General features: G+C 45.5%; 1 protein-coding gene across 3 annotated transcripts in view; it reads left to right on the top strand.

The window, feature by feature from the left end:
* The window catches only part of IGHMBP2 (immunoglobulin mu DNA binding protein 2), a 77,899-nt gene that overhangs the window by 13,407 nt on the left and 44,243 nt on the right, over window positions 1-20,249 (top strand). For all 3 annotated transcript variants that reach the window (XR_005225411.2, XM_043547912.1, XM_037899512.2), the window contains 2 exons: window positions 12,169-12,332; window positions 13,984-14,184. Coding sequence is in view for 2 of the 3 variants with exons in the window: in XM_043547912.1 (XP_043403847.1) it covers window positions 12,169-12,332; window positions 13,984-14,184 (365 nt within the window). In the remaining variant the exon portion in view is untranslated. The remainder of the gene's footprint in view (window positions 1-12,168; window positions 12,333-13,983; window positions 14,185-20,249) is intronic.

The following is a 20,249-nucleotide window of genomic DNA, read 5'->3' as shown; positions in this document are numbered from 1 at the left end:
CGATGCCAAATATACGTCTTAAAACATTTGTTTTGGCCTAAGCAGGAAAAACACAAATCTTGTTTGTCAGTGTCTGTGGAAGGAGACTAGACATCATCTTTACAGAGGAGGAGGAGCAGCGCAGAGCAAGGCTGATTATGCAAATGACACTCACAATTGAGGCTGAGCTTGATAACATGCCATCTAGACTTAAATCCGTGTGGAGGAGGAAATGAGCATGTCAGGAGGCAGTGAGGCGGAAATGAACAAATAAATGGTCTGATCCAAATCTCATTGCAATCACCGGAAAGACTCTCATCAGTTTTAGTAGGCTTTGAATCAGGCCCAAAGAGAAAGTGAAGCTGGAAGGTATACAAGACTTGCTCCTATAACCCTAGAACTCTCTCTCTTTTTCATGGGGAAAGAAGGTTCAGAACTTTGTAGACTTAAATATAAACACTGACAAAACTCCTGTCCTGTCATCTCTGATCACTAGATCAACAAGGCCCCATGCAGTTTCCGAGTGATGCTTTTTAGCTTAGACAGGGATAAGATTCTACAAACAGCAAGGAAATGTATATAGAGAGAGAATTCTGTCAGGTTTCAGAGTAACAGCCGTGTTAGTCTGTATTTGCAAAAAGAAAAGGAGTACTTGTGGCACCTTAGAGACTAACCAATTTATTTGAGCATAAGCTTTCGTGAGCTACAGCTCACTTCATCGGATGCATACTGTGGAAAGTGTAGAAGATCTTCTTATATACACACAAAGCATGAAAAAATACCTCCTCCCACCCCACTCTCCTCCTGGTAATAGCTTATCTAAAGTGATCACTCTCCTTACAATGTGTATGATAATCAAGTTGGGCCATTGTGATCACTTTAGATAAGCTATTACCAGCAGGAGAGTGGGGTGGGAGGAGGTATTTTTTCATGCTTTGTGTGTATATAAAAAGATCTTCTACACTTTCCACAGTATGCATCCGATGAAGTGAGCTGTAGCTCACGAAAGCTTATGCTCAAATAAATTGGTTAGTCTCTAAGGTGCCACAAGTATTCCTTTTCTTTTTAGAGAATTCTGTGTCTCCCAGTTGTGCTTTCTGACACGAGTGGAAAAATGTTAAATCATTTCATGGGCCTTTACTGACATAGCAGAACGTCTCCTTCAAGGACCAAGAGTACATCTTTTGTGAATCACAAGATGCAATTATCTACAGGGATAGATGCATCAAAGATGCTTCATGTAATAATGCTGAGGCTGAAAATTTGGTCTAACTCGGGAGTAGATATCAAGTGCGTGACAGAAGTGTGTAGGGAGCGAGAGAGGTGTAGAAAAAAATGTAGGTAGAGGAGAGTTGTGCAAATAGGAAGAATAACTTGCACTTAATGTTGGGGACGAAGAATGGAATCCAAGGAAGGGATTCAAGAAGAGAGGAGATGGGGTCAGAATGGCAGGAGAGGAACATGATTTTTGACCACAGAACTTTGAATAGACAGAACGGGGAAGAATTGAGCTGCAAAGAGGTCAGAGAACAGGAGGTCCTAAGGACCAAGATGATAAATGACAAACGCTTAGAGCAGGGTTTCATTCGTGACAGAGCTGTAAGTAGGGATGGGAGGTATAAAGCCTAAGAAGCTATATAATACCCTAAAAATACACATGCTGCAGCATCTCAGTGTGAATGTGAAATGATGTTCACAAGTAATATTAAGAGACAGAGTCAGAAGGGGGATAGTAATTTCTTGTTGCTGGAGGTATGTCAGCAGCTAGGCAGAGTCCTCAAGCCACTGTGTGCTTTCCTTGTAGATTTCTTTACTGGATTGATTCCTGGCATATAGCCTCTTGGCCTGGAGAAGAAGTCTCTTCCATTTTGCAAAGGATTAGTGAGGCTGGTTTTCTTCTGAAGTTCTACCAGAGCACAAAGAAATAGAATTGTAATAGCTTGAGAAACTCTTTTGTGCTGCTTAAACTGGTCAATGGGTTTCAGTTATTTTCTAATGAAGTGTACTATGATTTACAATGTGGTCTTAACAGCTTTTGTTATTTTGAGAACCAATGTGTAAACTGCCAAATACTGTGGCTGAAGGATCTATGCAAGTGGCTGCACAAGCGCTTATGCTTGCAAAAGTTATGTCGCTCGTGTGTGTGTTTTTCACACCCCTGGGCAACAAAAATTTTGTTAACATAAGTGCTAGTGTAGACAGTGTTGGAGGAGACATAGTGGTTGGCTGGAGTGTTGTGCCCTTTCTTTCCTCCTTTGTCACTTCTCTGTCCCATGAGCACGTCTGTTCTCCTCAAAGTGAGCTGTGGCTTGGTGTATGGTGTGGGGTCAAAGTGTTCTGTTTCGCGCCAAGTCCTCCCAGTTTGTTGGGTTGATGCCTCCCTTTTTAAGATGTACTTTCAGTACGTCTTTGAAACACTTCTGCTGCCCTCCGTGACCCCTTCTTACCTGACTTAACTGAGAGAAGAGTACTTGCTTTGGGAGGCGAGTGTCAGGCATACGTACACAGTGGCCAGCCCAGCGGACTTGGTATTTCATGACCTGCACTTCTACGCTGCTGATGTTGGCTGCAGAGAGAACGCTGATTTTAGTGTGTTGGTCTTCCCAGCTGATCCGGAGAATCCTCCTGAGGCAGCGCTGCCGGAACCACTCCAGCCGCTTAAGCTGTCGTCTCTAGGTTACCCAGGTCTCACACCTATAGAGAAGGATGGGGATGACAACTGCCTTGTAAACCAAGATCTTGGTACCTGTTTGTAGATCCCTCTCATTAAACACTTGTTTGAGTAGTCTTCCAAAAGATGTGCTGGATCCTGTATTCAATTTCTGTGTCAATGTGGTATGGAAAATGGTCCACATTTTCCAGGGTTTCTCCACTGATGGTGATTTGTGGAGTACGAAGAGTAGTTTGTGCAGGTGAGGGCTGGTAGAGTACCTTGGTTTTCCTGATGTTGAAAGAAAGACCCCCTAGGCAGTGATAGACATCTGCAAAAAGATTTAGGGTGCTTTGCAGGTCGGCCTCTGTGCATGCAAGAATGACACAGTCATCTGCATACTGAAGGTCAGTGATGCCAATTCTCGTGATCTTAGATTTTGTTTGGAGACATCGAAGATTGAGGAGTTGGCCATCCATACGGGACTCTATCCCGATTCCGTCAGGAAGGCGGTCGTGAATGAGAATCAGGATCATGGCAAGGTAAATGGAGAAGAGTGTTGGAGCAGTGACACAGCCCTGCTCGACACCGGTGCAAATGGTGAATGGTTCGGTCTCTGAGCCATTGCACAAAATGGTGGCAGTCATCCCATCATGGAGTAGTCTGATGATGGAAATGAATTTCTGTGGACCGCCAAACCTACACAGCACCTTCCATAGGGCATCACAATTGATAGAGTCAAAGGCCTTGGTTAGGTCGATGAATGCCATGAACAGTTCCTGGTATTGCACTCTGCACTTCTCCTGAATCTGTCCTGCCACGAAGATCATGTCGGTTGTGCCTCAGGATAGCCTGAAGCCACACTGTGATTCGTGGAGGAGTTCCTCGGTAAGGGGGAGGAGGCGGTTTGGTAGGATCCAGGCAAGAATCTTCCCTGCGATAGAGAGGAGGGCAGTACATCTGTAGTTCCCGCACAACGATTTGTCCCCTTCTTGAATATTATACCTGTCACATCTGTAGGAAAATCAGCATGGCAAGAATTGGGCTCCTCAGCCACTTAAAAACTCACCAATAAACCCCCTTGGCAGACGTCATCCTCGCATCGAGGGATAGCCGAAGAAGAAGAAGCTAGTGTAGACATGGCCTTAAAGTAATTAAAAACAGTCAGCACCCAACTACAGTTTGTGATGTTGCACCGCATAAAGAAACAATCACTCGGCACATAGTGGTCATAGCAGCAATTTTAAGCAATTCCACCCGGACTCTCAGTGATTTACAGAGTTGTTGACAGTAGTCTGCGCGCGTCCCTTCTCTCAGTCTCAGTGTCGCTAGAAAATCCCAGACACCAGTAGCGGAATGAGCTCCAGTTCAGTAGCAACAAGGCGCAGGGATGTCTGCTACCAGAATTCCAGCTACTGAGGCCTTGTGCTAACTTCCTTTCATTTTTGAGTTTCTTTGGGCCTCTCCCTTGAACTTTGGACACACGAGGCTCGCATCAGTGGTCTTATAACTTGCATTTCTACCTCTGCTGTCTTACTGCTATTGTTGTTTGATGCTGGGCAGGCATTTCTACCACCTCTGGCTGTGACCTACTGAGAGCTCGCAAGCTGAGCAGGGCCAGATCTGGTCAATACTGGGAGGGGAGAGCTCTGAGGAGCAATTCTGTGCTGAAAGAAGTGATGCTGGTGATTTAGAAGGTGCTTCTTTGCACGCACCAGCATGGTATTAAGGAACACTGGGCTGTAGGAGGTGCTGCCTCCCCCATGAGATGGAAAGCTGAAATTCTGATGATTTGAGGTTGTTTTAAGATCCCATGGCACTTTTCTGAAGCATAGCCATGGTTAGGGCCCTAGTGAGGCGCAGCTGGGCCCCTCTTGCTTCTGTCCTCACAAATCAGTCAGGGTCTGTCAGGTGGAAGCAATCACCAGTGCACTTTATTTATAGCTCTTTCCCATCACCACCTTGCTATTTATATATAGGTTTGCTTCAGCCAGGCTTTACAAGCAGCAGACCAGAGCCACTCCCTTTCTCTCTTCCCTTCCTCTCCCCTCAGCTTCCTTCTTCCCAGCCCTTTTATCGCCCCTGACTAATTAGGCTGGCAGCTGTTGCTATTTGCCAGGCAGGCACAGGCCTATTCAGCCAGCTTCAATCTACTCCCCTTAATTGGAGTGGGCGTGGCAGGGGTCTGATTAAGCACTCCTTGCCCAGCACCCTGTCACAGGGCCCTACCAAATTCACGGCCATGAAATATGCATCACAGACCTTGAAATCTGGTCTTCCCCTGTGAAATCCGTTTTTTAGTATGCTTTTATCCTATACTAAACAGATTTCATGTGGGAGACTAGTGCTTCTCAAACTGGGGAGCCTGACACAAAAGGGAGTTGCAAGGGAGTCACAAGGTTATTTTAGGGGGGTCACAGTATTGCCACCCTTACTTCTGGGCTGCCTTCAGAGCTGAGTGGCCAGAGAATGGCGGCTGTTGGCCGGGCGCCCAGCTCTGAAGGCAGCACCCCTCCAGCAGCAGTGCAGAAGTCAGGGTGGCAATACCATACCCTGCCATCCTTCCTTCTGCGCTGCTGCTGGCGGCAGCTCTGCCTTCAGAGCTCAGCTCCCAGCCAGCAGCCGCCGCTCTCCAGCTGCCCAGCTCTGAAGGCAGCGCAGCCGGCAGCAGCTGCACAGAAGTAAGGGTAGCAGCACTGTGACCCACCCCGACAATAACCTTGTGACCCCCCCCAACTTCTTTTTGGGTCAGGACCCCTACAATTACAACACCATGAAATTTCAGATTTAAATAGCTGAAGTCATGACATTTACCATTTTTAAAATCCCATGACCGTGATATTAACCAAAATAGACCGTGAATTTAGTAGGGCCCTAGGCATGGTAGACCCTATGTCTATGGCAAATTCCAGGGTGACTAATTACATTCATCTCTAAAACAGCCTGCAGTTACAGCTGGATACAGCAGTATCCACTTCCCATCCTAAACTACTGAGTGTTATTTATTGATTTAATTTTTAGTTATTTACACTTATAATCGTGCCAGTCCAAGCCTACAGCATTGTAAAATGATTGAAACTGCAACCAAGAATAAATATCTTTAACACAAACACAAGATCTTTCAGAGAGGCTACAAATATAATGGCTCATGCAGTAATCTAGGGTAATATAACAAGCAGCTTTTGGACATAATATGCCCAGATGAAATAAGTCTATTGCAAAGAATAAAACCCTTCCTCAGAACAGTTACTGCAAATCCCTAATTCTGCTGCTCCCAGGGAAGCCTGTGAGAATAGATATTCCTAATGGCAGGCTCTGAACTTTAAGAAGTCTTGTCTTGTCAAACCAAATAGGCAGCAAGCTCCAGAGTCTCGTGGAGAATGCCCTGCCAGGATCTCCCTCCCTTTTAGAACAGCCTGATCACAACTGTTGTGTGCCATCCCTTGTGCAGCTGTGGCCCAAACCGTTTAGAGCGTTCTAAATAAATCCCACACTTAATTCCAGCTGTTAAACAGCTGCTCAATTACACCCCAGAGGTGGCTGCGTTTCAGTGTGTTTGGAGCAATTCCTGTGTGTATATGCGGAAACTAGTAGGGTTTTGGAGTTCTTCAATGTGCAAGGCGATAAATTATACTATTATCCACCAGGGGTCAGCATTGTACTATTAGCTGTATGCAGCTAGGGCAGCCACCTCGAATGAGCGATCCAAGGATGTGAATCCCTAAACTTCTTTCAGAGTAGCAGCCGTGTTAGTCTATATTCGCAAGAAAAAAAGGAGTACTTGTGGAACCTTAGAGACTAACAAATCCGATGGAGTGAGCTGTAGCTCACGAAAGCTTATGCTCAAATAAATGTGTTAGTCTCTAAGGTGCCACAAGTCCTCCTTTTCTTTTTGTAAATTTCTTTTGTGAAGCATTCCATGTTACAGGCCTAACTATGCAGTTGCACAGCAGAGAGGGTAGCAGAATCTGTTGCTTTTCTCTGCTGTCCAGGAGAAAGTGGGAAGAGTAGGTGGGTCACCCAGGATCCTGATGCTGTCTTGATCAAAGGCGTGTCACAAAAGAATCTGTTTTGCTGACCTGGTCTGACTGTGAGCCAATGCTGAGGACAGAGTGGCTGCTGCATTTGGCTGTGCGGTTGTTTTGCTACCCACGTTGCTTTGGGAAGAGCTTGTGGATATCTCGAACAAGAAAAGGTGCTGCTGAAATCCCAGTTCAGTTTTATTGCTCTAAGAGTACATGGTTTAAAGAACTTGTTTAAAAAGGCCGTAGTGATTAAGGGCAGAAGCTGAGCCATCGGCAGAAGTATGACAGAACCGCTGAAGATTTACTGCAGAACTTTGTCTAATGTTCTTGTGGGGTAATTCTCCATTTACACGGGACTGTTGTTGCACTCATTCACCTGACGAATCCCAAATATGCCATACCTCTCTAATGCACTCTGGATTTACATAGTCACTGCACTGCTAATCTGTAGTGTTTGTGAAGGAGTCAGGGAGGACTGCAAAGCACACTTTGGAGTAGGAAGCTGCTGCCCCATGCAAGAACCCCTCCTATCTTTGGTATGTGTCCACTTGTGACATGCCCTGTCTAAGCACGCATTAGGAACAGAGAGGAGAGCATCTTGTTCCGGGTTAAGCCCCCCGTGACCCCTTCTTTAAAGTCATTTAGGTGCTGTCAGGTTATAATGGAGAAGCTGAATGGGATCTGTTCTTCTACCAGTACCTGGGTGTGAGTCTCTTTCATGTCTCTACAGCTATGAGTATATGTCAATGAACCCCTCAGGTCTGAGAGGTCTCTGGACGTTGAAAATTGAATTCCTTACACTGGTGAGCAGGTACAGGAGTACTTCCACTGACTACAGTGGGGTGACTTCATCACTGTAAAGAGTTTGCAACCTGGCCCTTAAAGTTCGAAGAGATCTGGGTAATCACATGCTAGAGCAGGGGTGGGCAAACTTTTTGGCCTGAGGGCCACATCGGGGTTCTGAAACTGTATGGAGGGCCGGGTAGGGAAGGCTGTGCCACTGCTCCCTATCCGCCCCCTCCCACTTCCCGCCCCATGACTGCCCCCCTCAGAACTCTCGACCCATCCAACCCCCCTGCTCCTTGTCCCCTGACTGCCCCCCCGGGGCCCCCGCTCCTAACTGCCCCCTGGGACCCCACCCCCTATCCAACTCCCCCTGCTCCCTGTCCCCTGACTGCCCTGACCTCTATCCACACCCCCGCCTCCTGACAGGCCCCCCCGGGACTCCCACGCCTATCCAACCGCCCCCTGCTCCCTGTCCCCTGACTGCCCCCCGGGACCCTGTGCCCCTTATCCAACCCCTCCCCACCCCTTTACCATGCCGCTTAGAGCACCAGGACTGGCAGCCATGCCACCTGGCTGGAGCCAGCCATGCCACCACGCAGTCTAGAGCACCGGGGCAGGCCAGCGGCTCTCGCAGCCACACTGGCCGGCAGGAGCTCACAGCCCCGCTGCCCAGAGCTCTGGTGGCACGGCGAGCTGAGGCTGCGAGGAAGGGGGGACAGCAGAGGAGGGGCTGGCGGCTAGCCTCCCCAGCCGGGAGCTCAAGGGCTGGGCAGGGCGGTCCCGTGGGCCGGATGTGGCCCGCGGGCCGTAGTTTGCCCATCTCTGTGCTAGAGGAATACTATCCCACTTCACAGGCTCCTCTTCACAGGCTCCTCTCCCTACAAATGGCTTCCTCATCGCTCTGACACTGAAAAGGGTTTTGGTTTGTCCCAAACCAGGGCTGCAACAGCGATAAGATTCCAGCGTCTCATCTGTGTGACTCACAGCCACCAAGCCCGGGGGTGGCTGGGTGTGTGAACAGGCCCTTGCGCACTCTATTTGTTAGGATTAAAATTTGCAAGCAGAATACTGATTGGAAGAGAGGCCTGACATACATGTATTCATTTCTCCTATGTACGTGAAGGCCTAAGTATGCTGCCAGGCCTGATTTCAGGCTATACCTGGAAATTCTTAATTAAAAAAATAATTTTGAGTAGCTCTTAAGAGCAACAGTCTGCTCGTAGATTGAAGCAGATCAGCTGAGCTCTGTGCATTTCACAGCAGATATTCTGAGCCTAAATTTTGTATGGAGAAGAGAAATAAGAGCAACAAAGACGCCACAGCAGCAGCTGGAAAGCAGCAACTTGGTCAGCAGAGGCAAGTGTTGTGTCAGGAGAAGGCCAGCTGGCCATGGCAGCAACTAGAAAGGAGGATTTTCCCTCTGAGTGGGGCTAGAGATGAAAAACTCTTTAATCAAAAAAAGAAAAGGAGTACTTGTGGCACCTTAGAGACTAACCAATTTATTTGAGCATAAGCTTTCGTGAGCTACAGCTCACTTCATCGGATGCATACTGTGGAAAGTATAGAAGATCTTTTTATACACACAAAGCATGAAAAAATGGGTGTTTACCACTACAAAAGGTTTTCTCTCCCCCCACCCCACTCTCCTGGTGGTAATAGCTTATCTAAAGTGATCACTCTCCTTACAATGTGTATGATAATCAAGGTGGGTCATTTCCAGCACAAATCCAGGGTTTAACAAGAACATCTTGGGGGGGGGAACAAGGGGAAATAGGTTACCTTGCATAATGACTTAGCCACTCCCAGTCTCTATTCAAGCCTAAGTTAATTGTATCCAATTTGCAAATGAATTCCAATTCAACAGTCTCTCACTGGAGTCTGGTTTTGAAGTTTTTTTGTTGTAATATCGCAACTTTCATGTCTGTAATCGCGTGACCAGAGAGATTGAAGTGTTCTCCGACTGGTTTATGAATGTTATAATTCTTGACATCTGATTTGTGTCCATTTATTCTTTTACGTAGAGACTGTCCAGTTTGACCAATGTACATGGCAGAGGGGCATTGGAATTCATTTGCAAATTGGATACAATTAACTTAGGCTTGAATAGAGACTGGGAGTGGCTAAGTCATTATGCAAGGTAACCTATTTCCCCTTGTTTTTTCCAACCCCCTCCTCCTCCTCCCCCCCCCCCCGACGTTCTTGTTAAACCCTGGATTTGTGCTGGAAGTGGCCCACCTTGATTATCATACACATTGTAAGGAGAGTGATCACTTTAGATAAGCTATTACCAGGAGGAGAGTGGGGTGGGGGGAGAGAAAACCTTTTGTAGTGATAAACACCCATTTTTTCATGCTTTGTATGTATAAAAAGATCTTCTGTACTTTCCACAGTATGCATCCGATGAAGTGAGCTGTAGCTCACGAAAGCTTATGCTCAAATAAATTGGTTAGTCTCTAAGGTGCCACAAGTACTCCTTTCCTTTTTGCGAATACAGACTAACACACCTGTTACTCTGAAACCTGTCTTTAATCAAACTAACAGTCTGAAGAATCAACAAAAAGTCCAGGCCTAAGCTGGGAATGAGCTGGGGTCTGTTCAAGAGAGACAAAACCCACCACCTGCCCATTCCATTTCACAGACTGGTTATAACCTCAGAGAGACCTAGAGAGGTTTCCAAATTTGACTCTCAGTGGAAACCTGCTCCACAGGCTCTTCTTCCACTTGCCAGATGGCTGAGCATCTGTAGCCTGAACTCCCTGCCACTCAGGGTAGGTCCACCACTGTTCCTCCCTTCTGTCTTCTGGGCAGCCTGTAGTTTTCTGGCCTTTGGGAACAAGTTCCTTCTGGATCTACAAAAGGGCTCCTCCCTCTGCCTCCTCCGGTCTCTCTTCTTAGCCCTCCTGGATCTTCTGTCCAGCTGGAGAATGCTCCCCTCTAGGCTTGACACTTCTGGCAGGTGTTGTGGAGTGGCCCAGACCTCAAGCCCTGTCTGCAGGTGAGACCATGAAACCCCTTTCTGTCCTGGCTTAATGCGCGGTTCCTCCACCCCATGCCAGTGACTGATGGGCTGCTTGGTGGCCATAGTGAAATCAACTGGTGGTCTCGGTGCACACAAAATATTCTCAATGTTTACCTCTTTTTAGTGGTCGTAGAGTGAGGCTGAGAACTGAATGGGTTTGGGGACTGGGCCACCTTGCCCTTGTGAGCGATGGCCCCTCTAAATAAGCACACTGGTGGGGGGGAAGAAGCTGGCACTGTCACTCCTCCTGATGTGCCTGCTCCACAGAGCGCCTTTTGCCAGCATGCAATTGAAAACACCTGTTCCTGTTTGCCAAACTAAAAAAAAAAAGCAATGACTCCTACTTACCAACTGTTCCTCTTTGTGGGAACATGCCTCTCATTTGGGAGCTGCTTTTTCCCTATCCCACAGAGACCTGATGTTCTTCTGCTAGTTACTGTAACAGGCTCTACCCTCCCAAAAAAAAAAAAAAAAAAAAAAAAAAGGGCAGAATAAGACCCAAGGACAAGACACCATTTTCTTCCCCTCCCCCTGGAAGCCTTTTGAGCCCCCTGGGTTGTTAACCTGTGCCCAGGAGTTTTAAAGGTGAGCTCCCGAGGTGGCAAAGTGTGTACCAAAGGGAAGAACATCATTCAACCTGCCAGTGTGCCAGGGCCTGATCTAAAGTTCATTGAAGATGGAAAGTCACTTTCAACAGAAAGTCTCCCACTGATTTCACTGGGCTTTGCATCAGACCCTAAGTGAAATTAATGAATGACACCAGGCAAAAGATGGTGCCAGGAGCCTGCCTTATGTGGGTTTTCACCCATCATTTTTGTGTGTGTAAACTTCAGTCTCATGAGTTAGCTTTTCCGTGATAATTAATTTGCAGTAATAAGGGAGATTAGCAGCAGGATTATGTGGGATGAGAATAAATTTGGCTCTAACTCAGAGAAATCTGAGAAGTATAAAGAGAAATAAACTGCTTGTAGAAATAAGAGAAGAATCCCATATTTTGAAATTAAGAGCACAGTCAAGATGAAAGTCACATATTAGTTTTCCTTTTCCTGTGTTGCTAGCAACATCTTAGATAATTAGAACTGAAAGAGATTTGAAAATCTAATTTTCTTTTTCACCATTTATGCTGTTTGCTTGGGGTTGTGCAGTGAGACTAGGCTGGTCTGTTTTACTTTTGTTTACAGCCAGTGTAATTTTTCTGCTTCTCCTGGTTGCTAACACAATGTTCTTGTGTGTGGATTCATAACCAGCAGAGGAATGATTAAATTTAAAAAAATCTCTGAATTTTCTCCAACTGAATTTTTAACGTTATCAAAACATTTCTGGTCCCTTTAACAACAATAACAACAAAAACCCTTTGGTTTTCCCTTAAGGAGATTGCTCCTTTAAATGCTATCCAGTGCAGCAGTGTTTTGATAAGACGCTATCTGGAAAAATAATACACGCTCCCTCTGAAGCATGCCCAAGATAACAAAGCAAGGATGATCAGGAAAACGCATGTAACCTATCATTTTTGAAAGAAATCCAAGTTTCAAGTGTTAGTCCCCAGGGTGTTAAACAGCTTGCCTCGCTCACTAGAAATGTTATTCTCATTGTCAGACTGATTCACGCCAGCTACCAAGAACATACTTTATTTGTACTTGTGTATTCACTCTTTTGCAAATGCCCAATGTGTAGCTGACATCTGAATGATCCTCTTGCTGTTTCCACAGAGGCTTTAAAATTCTATAATGAATCGCTGGATGTCTCCCAGAGGGAGGCTGTCTCCTTCTCGCTGGCACAGAAAGAACTTGCCATCATCCATGGACCACCCGGAACTGGCAAAACCACTACCGTGGTCGAGCTAATACTTCAAGCTGTGCAGCAAGGCCTGAAAGTGAGTGAGAGATGCCAGAATCGCTAGAGATACGCTTATTTTGCTAACTAATCAGGCACGTTGAGCTGTGGAATTCTTTATTGCTGCCCATCCCTGCTACATTTCAATGCAGCTTCCGTGTTGACTCACGTACAAGCCCCATTAGTCGGGGGAGTTGATAGTAAAAAGAAAAAAGTGAGTGTGTATGCACCAGTGCCGGAACAATTTGTATAGTGCAGGTGCTGAGAGCCATTGAACCAAACTGTAAACCTTGTATATAATGGAAACCACATCAAGCCAGGAGGCGTGGCAGCACCCCTAGTTCCAGCACCTATACGCCAGTGCCTTTGAGTGACATCTCTGATCCGTTGGGCAGCACCTGACATATTTTACCACATGTACCAGGCCCACTTGGAAGCAGTGGCTTAAGTTGCCTAGGCACTACAATGATGGGCCCTCTAGCAATGCCTGGATTTGTATTCTTTATCTTACAGTCGTACCCAGAGTTCCCAACTAAGACGGGGGCCCCATTGTGCTAGGTGCTGTATGTGCAAATAGCCTAAGAAAGTCTCTGCCCCAATGACTGCAGTCAGCGTAGTATGACTGCCCCACAAACGTGAATGGTTTATTCTCACCCACCCATAGGAAGTAGGGAAGTGTTGTTTTCCTCATTCTGCACATGGAGACGTGAGGCACAGGGAGATTGAGACTTCCACACAGGAAATCAGTGGCAGAGGTGGGAATTGATCCCACATCTTTTGATTCCCAGTTCAGTGTCCAACCACAGGACCACCCTTCCCCTCCAGCTGGTGAAATGTCACATTTGTGGGCTGTGTGAAATGGGGGTGGCTTTCCATATTGTCTCACTAAATATACACTGCTGTAAGTTTTATAAAACATGCTAGTTCTGAATCCTTATGAAATGTCATTTCATTTTTTTTTTGCAACAATACATATCTGTTAGGGGCCAGGAAGCCAGCTCTCGTCCTACTGTGGGGTTCTCTTGAGAATGTTAAGTCACTTGCATGGCACCCGTGGGCGGGAGGAGGCGGGAAAGCATATTGAGCAGCCATTAATCGTCTTCAGAGAGCCCAGGCTTTGACACCTGGGAGAAAAGGGCCCTATCTGCTTGAGCCAACCAGTCCATAATTCTAATGCTAGTGCTGTAGCTATAGATTGTGCATTTACATGTTGTCATTTGCGTTGTTTGAGCATACAGGGTGTCTCTACTTTGGAATCGAGGGCCTTGTCAACATCAGCGATTTCCCCCAATTCTAGCCATTGGCTGAAACCAGGATAAGTTCTTCTGGTGCAAGTAGCAGCTTCACCAGCCTATGCTATCGGTTGCAAATATACAGCTATGTGGATGGCTGGAACTGGGGCAAATCCCAGGTGTACGCAAGGCCTAAGTGAAGTCTTGAGACATAGACTGTAGGTAATTATTTAAAATCTTGCACTGTTTTGTGTTGTGTACATGTGTATTTCCAGCTGTATTTTGAAGCTACAGAGATTTAAACTGTTGCCTTTCCTCTTAGCTACATTCACCAATCTCCTCTTCCCTCCTCTCTGCACTGGTGAGACTATCGTTACGTTAAATTCTCTTAATCAGAGGCTTTGCAATCCTCAACAGCTCAGTGTTTGAAGTTAATTAGCACTTTCTTTTGTCTCCAAGGTCCTGTGTTGCGCTCCCTCAAATATTGCAGTGGATAATCTGGTGGAAAGACTGGCTGGCTATAAGGAGAAGATACTGCGTCTTGGTCACCCTGCTCGTCTGCTGGAGACCATCCAGCATCATTCCTTGGATGCGGTCTTGGCACGCGGCGATAATGCCCAGATAGTGGCAGATATCAGGAAGGATATTGACCAGGCATTCGTATGTGTCTCATTCCACTGTCAACAGACTTACTCTCTAGATAATATTTATATTGCAGACAGTGCTCTGGGTTGATGTTAATATGCACCAAAATGTCACTCTTACAGCTCGATTATGATTTCTTCCTACTTTCAATGCACTCACTACGGGCAGCTATAACCTATTATACAGGATCAGACCCCTCATTTTGTTGGGATCAAATGTAGGAAACAAATCCAAAATTTATTACAAATGCATTGTAGTGCAGGAATCTTAAAATATTACTTTGAATAATCATAGAAGCGTAGGACTGGAAGGGACCTTGAGAGGTCATCTAGTCCAGTCCCTGCACTCCTGGAAGGACTAAATATTACCTAGACCATCCCTGACAGGTGTTTGTCTAACCTGCTCTTAAAAATTTTCAAAGATGGAGATTCCACAACCTCCCTAGGCAATTTATTTCACTGCTTAACTACCCTGACAGTTCAGAAGTTTTTCCTAATGTCCAACCTAAACCTCCCTTGCTGCAATTTAAGCCCATTGCTTCTTGTGTTATCCTTAGATGTTAAGGAGAATGATTTTCCTCCCTCCCCCTTGTAACAACCTTTTATGTACTTGAAAACTGTTATCATGTCCCCTCTCAGTCTTCTCTTCTCCAGACTAAGCAAACCCATTTTTTTCAATCTTCCCTCATAGGTCATGTTTTCTAGACCTTTAATCATTTTTGTTGCTCTTCTCTGGCCTTTCTCCAATTTGTCCACATCTTTCCTGAAATGTGGCACCCAGAACTGGACACAATACTCCAATTGGGATCTAATCAGTTCAGAGTATAGTGGAAGAATTACTTCTTGTGTCTTGCTTCCAATACTCCTGCTAATACTACCCAGAATGATGTTTGCTTTTTTTGCAACAGTGTTACTCTGTTGACTCATATTTAGCTTATGATCAGCTATGATTCTCAGATCCCTTTCTGTAGTACTCCTTCCTAGGCAGTCATTTCCCATTTTGTATGTGTGCAGCTGATTGTTGCTTCCGAAGTGGAGTACTTTGCATTTGTCCTTATTGAATTTCATCTTCTGTACTTCAGACCATTTCTCCAGTTTGTCCAAATCATTGTGAATTTTAATCCTATCCTCCAAAGCACTTGCAACCTCTCCCAGATTGATATCGTCTGCAAATTTGTAAGTGTAGTCTCTATGCCATTTTCTAAATCATTCATGAAGATATTGACGAGAACTGGACCCAGAACTGACCCCACTCGATATGCCCTTCCAGCTTGACTGTGAACCACTGATAACTACTCTCTGGGAACATTTTTGCAACCAGTTATGCACTCACTTTTTAGTAGCTCCATCTAGATTGTATTTCCCTAGATTGTTTGAGGTCATGTGAGACAGTATCAAAAGCCTTACTAAAGTCAAGGTATACCACATCTACTGCGTCCCCTCATCTACAAGGCTTGTTACCCTGTCAAAGAAAGCTGTTAGGTTGTTTTGACATGATTTGTTCTTGACAAATCCATTCTGACTGTTACTTATCACCTTATTATCTTCTAGGTGTTTGCAAATTGATCGCTTAATTATTTGCTCCATTATCTTTCCCGGTACTGAAATTAAGTTGACTGGTCTGTAATTCCCTGGATTGTCCTTATTTCCCTTTTTATAGATGGGCACTATATTTGCCCTTTTCCAGTCCTTTGGAATCTCTCCTATCTTCCATGACTTTTTGAAGATAATTGCTAATGATTCAGATATCTCCTCAGTCAGCTCCTTGAGTATTCTGGGATATATTTCATCAGGCCCTGGTGACTTGAAGACATCTAACTTGTTTAAGTAATTTTGAACTTGTTCTTTCCCTATTTTAGCCTCTGATCTTACCTCATTTTCACTGGCATTCACTATGTTTGATGTCCAATCGCTACTAACCTTTTTGGTGAAGACCAAAACAAAAAAAGTCATTTAACACTTCTGGCATTTCCACATTTTCCATTATTGTTTTCCCCCCCTCACTGAGTAATGGGCTCACCCTGTCCTTGGTTTTTGTCTTGCTTCTAATCCTGCATTTCAGATGTAAGTATCCTACATCCATAAAAGTGAGACCTGGTGATGACTTTGGATCTATGATGAGGGACATTCAAGTGGAGGAGTGTACAGGATTCAGAGAGGCTGGAGGTTTCCCTTTGCTCAGCAGTTGTAGATCATTCTGAGGCAGTGAAGGGTTAAAAGGAACGCACTGTGGAAAACTGTCTGTGCAATCTGTTTACTACAGGTCTAAAAGAAAAAATCTTTAGCTGCCCTTTCCATAAGGCTGTTCCTCATGACTGCTGTGCTTTGTATGCCAAAAGAACACTTAGTATAATGAATCCATTTCAGTCTTTCAAACACTGAGACCCTGACATGAGCTGTTTTCACAGTGTTCCTTAGATTTCTCATGCGAGAATATATTCATAATTAGAGCCTGATTTCTTCTCTCCTGTGGGAATAAGGAGACAGTGGGGTCCAGGGGACAGGGCAGTGGTCTGAGAGCCCTGGGTTCTATCGTTGACTGTGCTGTGCGACACTGGGAATGTCATTTCCCCTTTCCTGAGTGTGTTTCCACGTTTGGAAAGTGGGGCTAAGGACACCCATTCCTCATCCCGGGCAAAGAGGTGTGAGATCTAAGCTCTGTATAAGAGAGAAATATTCTTATTACTTTTTGGTGGGCAGGGGACCTTTCAGGATTTCCCCACTTTTGCCAGATTCCCACTCGGTGGCACAATGTCCTCCTTGCTCCTGGCTGTGTAGGGCTAGTTGAGGCTCCAGCTATGGCTCATCGACACAAATCACCATACTGACCACAGAGGACCTGCGCAGCATACTTTCCTAGTCTCAGCATGCCACTGCTAAGCCCTTTTGGTCCAAGGAGTGAGTGAATGGGATTCTTGTGTGGCAGCATGCTATAATGGTATTGGATCATGGACCAAGTCCATGTGGGTATTGAGTGTCCTTGTGTTGATGAGATTTTTATCCTGCTAATAAGTGAAACACATCAAAGCAATAAAATGGCTAGCAAACCCTCCCTTCTGCCAATTGTCAGTGGTTGTGGTTGTCTCCTGGCAGGTCACAACTGTGGTCTATTTAGTTGCATGTTATGCACTTTTAAAAGCTACAGCCCGCTCTCAGAACTGAGTTATTCCGTGTCATTTTATCATTTGGATACTTCCGATAAGAGAGAAGACATAATTAACGGTATGAATAGTCCAGAGGGTTGGTAGTGGAATATTTAGTTGTTCACGTCTAGGTCGGTGGTTCAAATACGATCCAAGGCTAAAACTGGTGGCCAGTTGCTGCCGTTCCGCTTATCTTTGTGAAGTGCCAGCAGTGCCTTCAGTGCTGGTTAGTGTGGTCTCGCTGGAAGGGTTAGGTGGTTTCAGCACAGTTCCTATTGGACAGGTGTCCACATCGGCACAGTCATCAGCCTTGTTGACAGACTCAGCAGAAAGGCCAGGGATTGAGTGCAGGTGGAGAAGACTGAATACTCACGTTAAAGCCTGATTCAGAGTCAGTGGGAGCTGCTCCATTGACTGGAGTGGGCCTTTATGGCTAGAGCTGGTCCATCCGGGTGATGATTGAGACATCGCGGCATGGCGCGGCAGAGAAGAGTGTGCCGTATTGCCTCTGCTCTGTGGCTAGCCACTGCAGCCTCCCAGACAGTCAGTCTGGCACCTTTCTCCAGTGCTGCCTTTGACACTGAAAAGGCAGAGACACAGTCACATCAGTAAATAACTTCAGAATGATCGTTCTGGTTGCCCTGATACATCCTCCCATTATGATTTTAATGTAATTATTTTTAGCTTAATTTAGAATGCGGCACTATTTTAGTTGGCATAAAACATTTCAGTGCAGATTACTGTTTTCCCCCCAATGATGACATGGCACAGGATGGCTTTACAATCTCAACACAGTGTGCTGGAAGATGTTCCTTTCTCACACAGTGAAACACTTGAGGTATCCTCATATCCCAGCACAACAAAAATTGTGTCGTATCTGCCAAAATCTGTTATCTAGTTCCCCCAGGACTAATCAGTCCTTCCCTTCCTCTGTGTTCTCTGCATTCCCTAAGATCATGACTCCTTTTAACATCTCCAGTAGAAGCTAAAATGTACAACCTTGCAGTGAAAGCCTCCAAGGCCATTTTTTGTACCACTGCTCTCCTTCCTCCCCCTCCCCAATAAAATGCTGACTTTTGACTTTTGGAAGGTTTTGCTCTAAAGCAGAAGACTTCAGACTTTCTTTGCAAGGCTGGAGACAAGGCAACACATTTCTACTATATAGATGATGCAGATTGACTGTGGCTTCTGGATCCATAATCCTTCATCTGCAGCTATTCCTACGGCAGCAGCTTACTTAAGTTTTTCAATTGAAGCTATTCATCATCTTGCATTTCTGTTGCCGCTTTTGAGTGTATTTGCAGTAGAAGCAGCTGAGAGCTAGAAAGGAATCTCACTTGGTAGACAGGTCTCCTGGCAGCTTTTTCATTCAGGTTCCTGCAGGTTGACATTGGGGCAGGAAAGGACTTTGTTCCATGGATAGATGGATAGGTATGCACAGCCAGGGGTCTGTCCTGTAAAATGAATGGGTTTCCAGCAGTTACTTAGCATCTGCTTTAACAGAGACTTAGGTTGTTTTCACATCTGTAAGCCATAGATTTTGATTATGTTTTAAGTCATTTCATACCTTTCCAATTTTCAGGTAATTTTTCCCCTCAACTTTGCTTCCTTGGGGGTACGTTGAGGAAATGGGAAATTTTGACGGACAAGCCCCTTGACTCTCCTGATTCCCTATAGCAGAATGGAAACTAGGGGGGAAATGGCTACCAGGGTTTCCCTTTCTGCTTCCTCTTGTGGGCATGGATGTGGTTGATGAACTGTGTTCCAAAATGACTGCTGAAGGGAGGACTTTAAAGGGGTTTATGTGATGCTTTATTTGTAATGAAAGAGGTTCCGGGGCTCAAGCAATTTTTTTACTTTCATAACTGATGTGGCAAGCCCAGAGTGCTGGGGCTATGAACTGCTAGAGGTGCCGGGGCTCAGGCCTGGGTGTATGCTTAATTCTCAAAATGCAGAATTAGCAAGAAGATATTTTAAGGCCCACTGATTGGATCCCATGGCAATGAAACCATCCGTACTTTAATTTCCCCAGAGTTTCTCTCTTTGAAGAACGATGCTCCAGATTTATGTTCTCCTTTCCCCCCTGCCCCAGACTGAGTCATCATGTCAAGAGCAGCATGATATTGGACAGTGTTCAAATTGCTCTACTTTGGAGCTGACATGGAAGCTGAGGTAGATGCCTTGCCCCTCCCCATGTGTCACAGCTGGCTAGTCTTGGCCTCTTGGGAGGAAATCTGAAGGGAAAATACTGAGAGTGGCCTAACAGGGATGTTTGTTGAAAGTACAGGATACCGTATTGAGGCTGTGTAGGTGATATTCCAGATGCTTTCTTGCTCCCCCACCCCCAGTCTTTTCACCTCAGCCTCACTCCACCTGCCCTTCTTATCCTTTTACTTTCACCCCTAACTTTTCTCTCCCTTGTCTTGTCCCCTTCAACATTTGTCTCTCCATTTAGCTAATCCCCTTCCAATAAAACCCCCATTCCCTCCAAAAAAAATCATGGAATTAACATGCCATTTGCAAATCATCACTCTGTTGGTGTGTTCTGTCCCTTTGTCTACCTTGTCTCTTTAGACTGCAAGCTCGTTGGGATGGGGACTGTCTGTACTTCCGTTTGTACCATGCCTGGCACAATGAGGCCCTGATCTTATTGGTCCCTCGGCAATAAATAACTTTTTGATGGCAACGCATAGCTGCACTGATTTTATGTGCAGGAGATGAAGACAAAGATAATAGCAAAGAGCAGCAAACAGAACTCTATTACTGTATGCTGTGTACTCCAAAGCGTTCCTCCGGGCCCGTCTACCACACTTACTCCATTGCCTTGGCCCCGTCACACTGCAGCTGGCTCCCCTGGCTGCTTTCTGTGCTCGCATCCAATCTGCTCTACACGTGTTAATGGCAGCAGCAGATTTCAGGATACAGTTACTCCACTTAC

The sequence above is a fragment of the Chelonia mydas genome, chromosome 6, assembly GCF_015237465.2.
Source record: "Chelonia mydas isolate rCheMyd1 chromosome 6, rCheMyd1.pri.v2, whole genome shotgun sequence".
NCBI lineage: Eukaryota > Metazoa > Chordata > Testudines > Cheloniidae > Chelonia > Chelonia mydas.
This window is presented reverse-complemented; position numbering and strand designations above follow the sequence as displayed.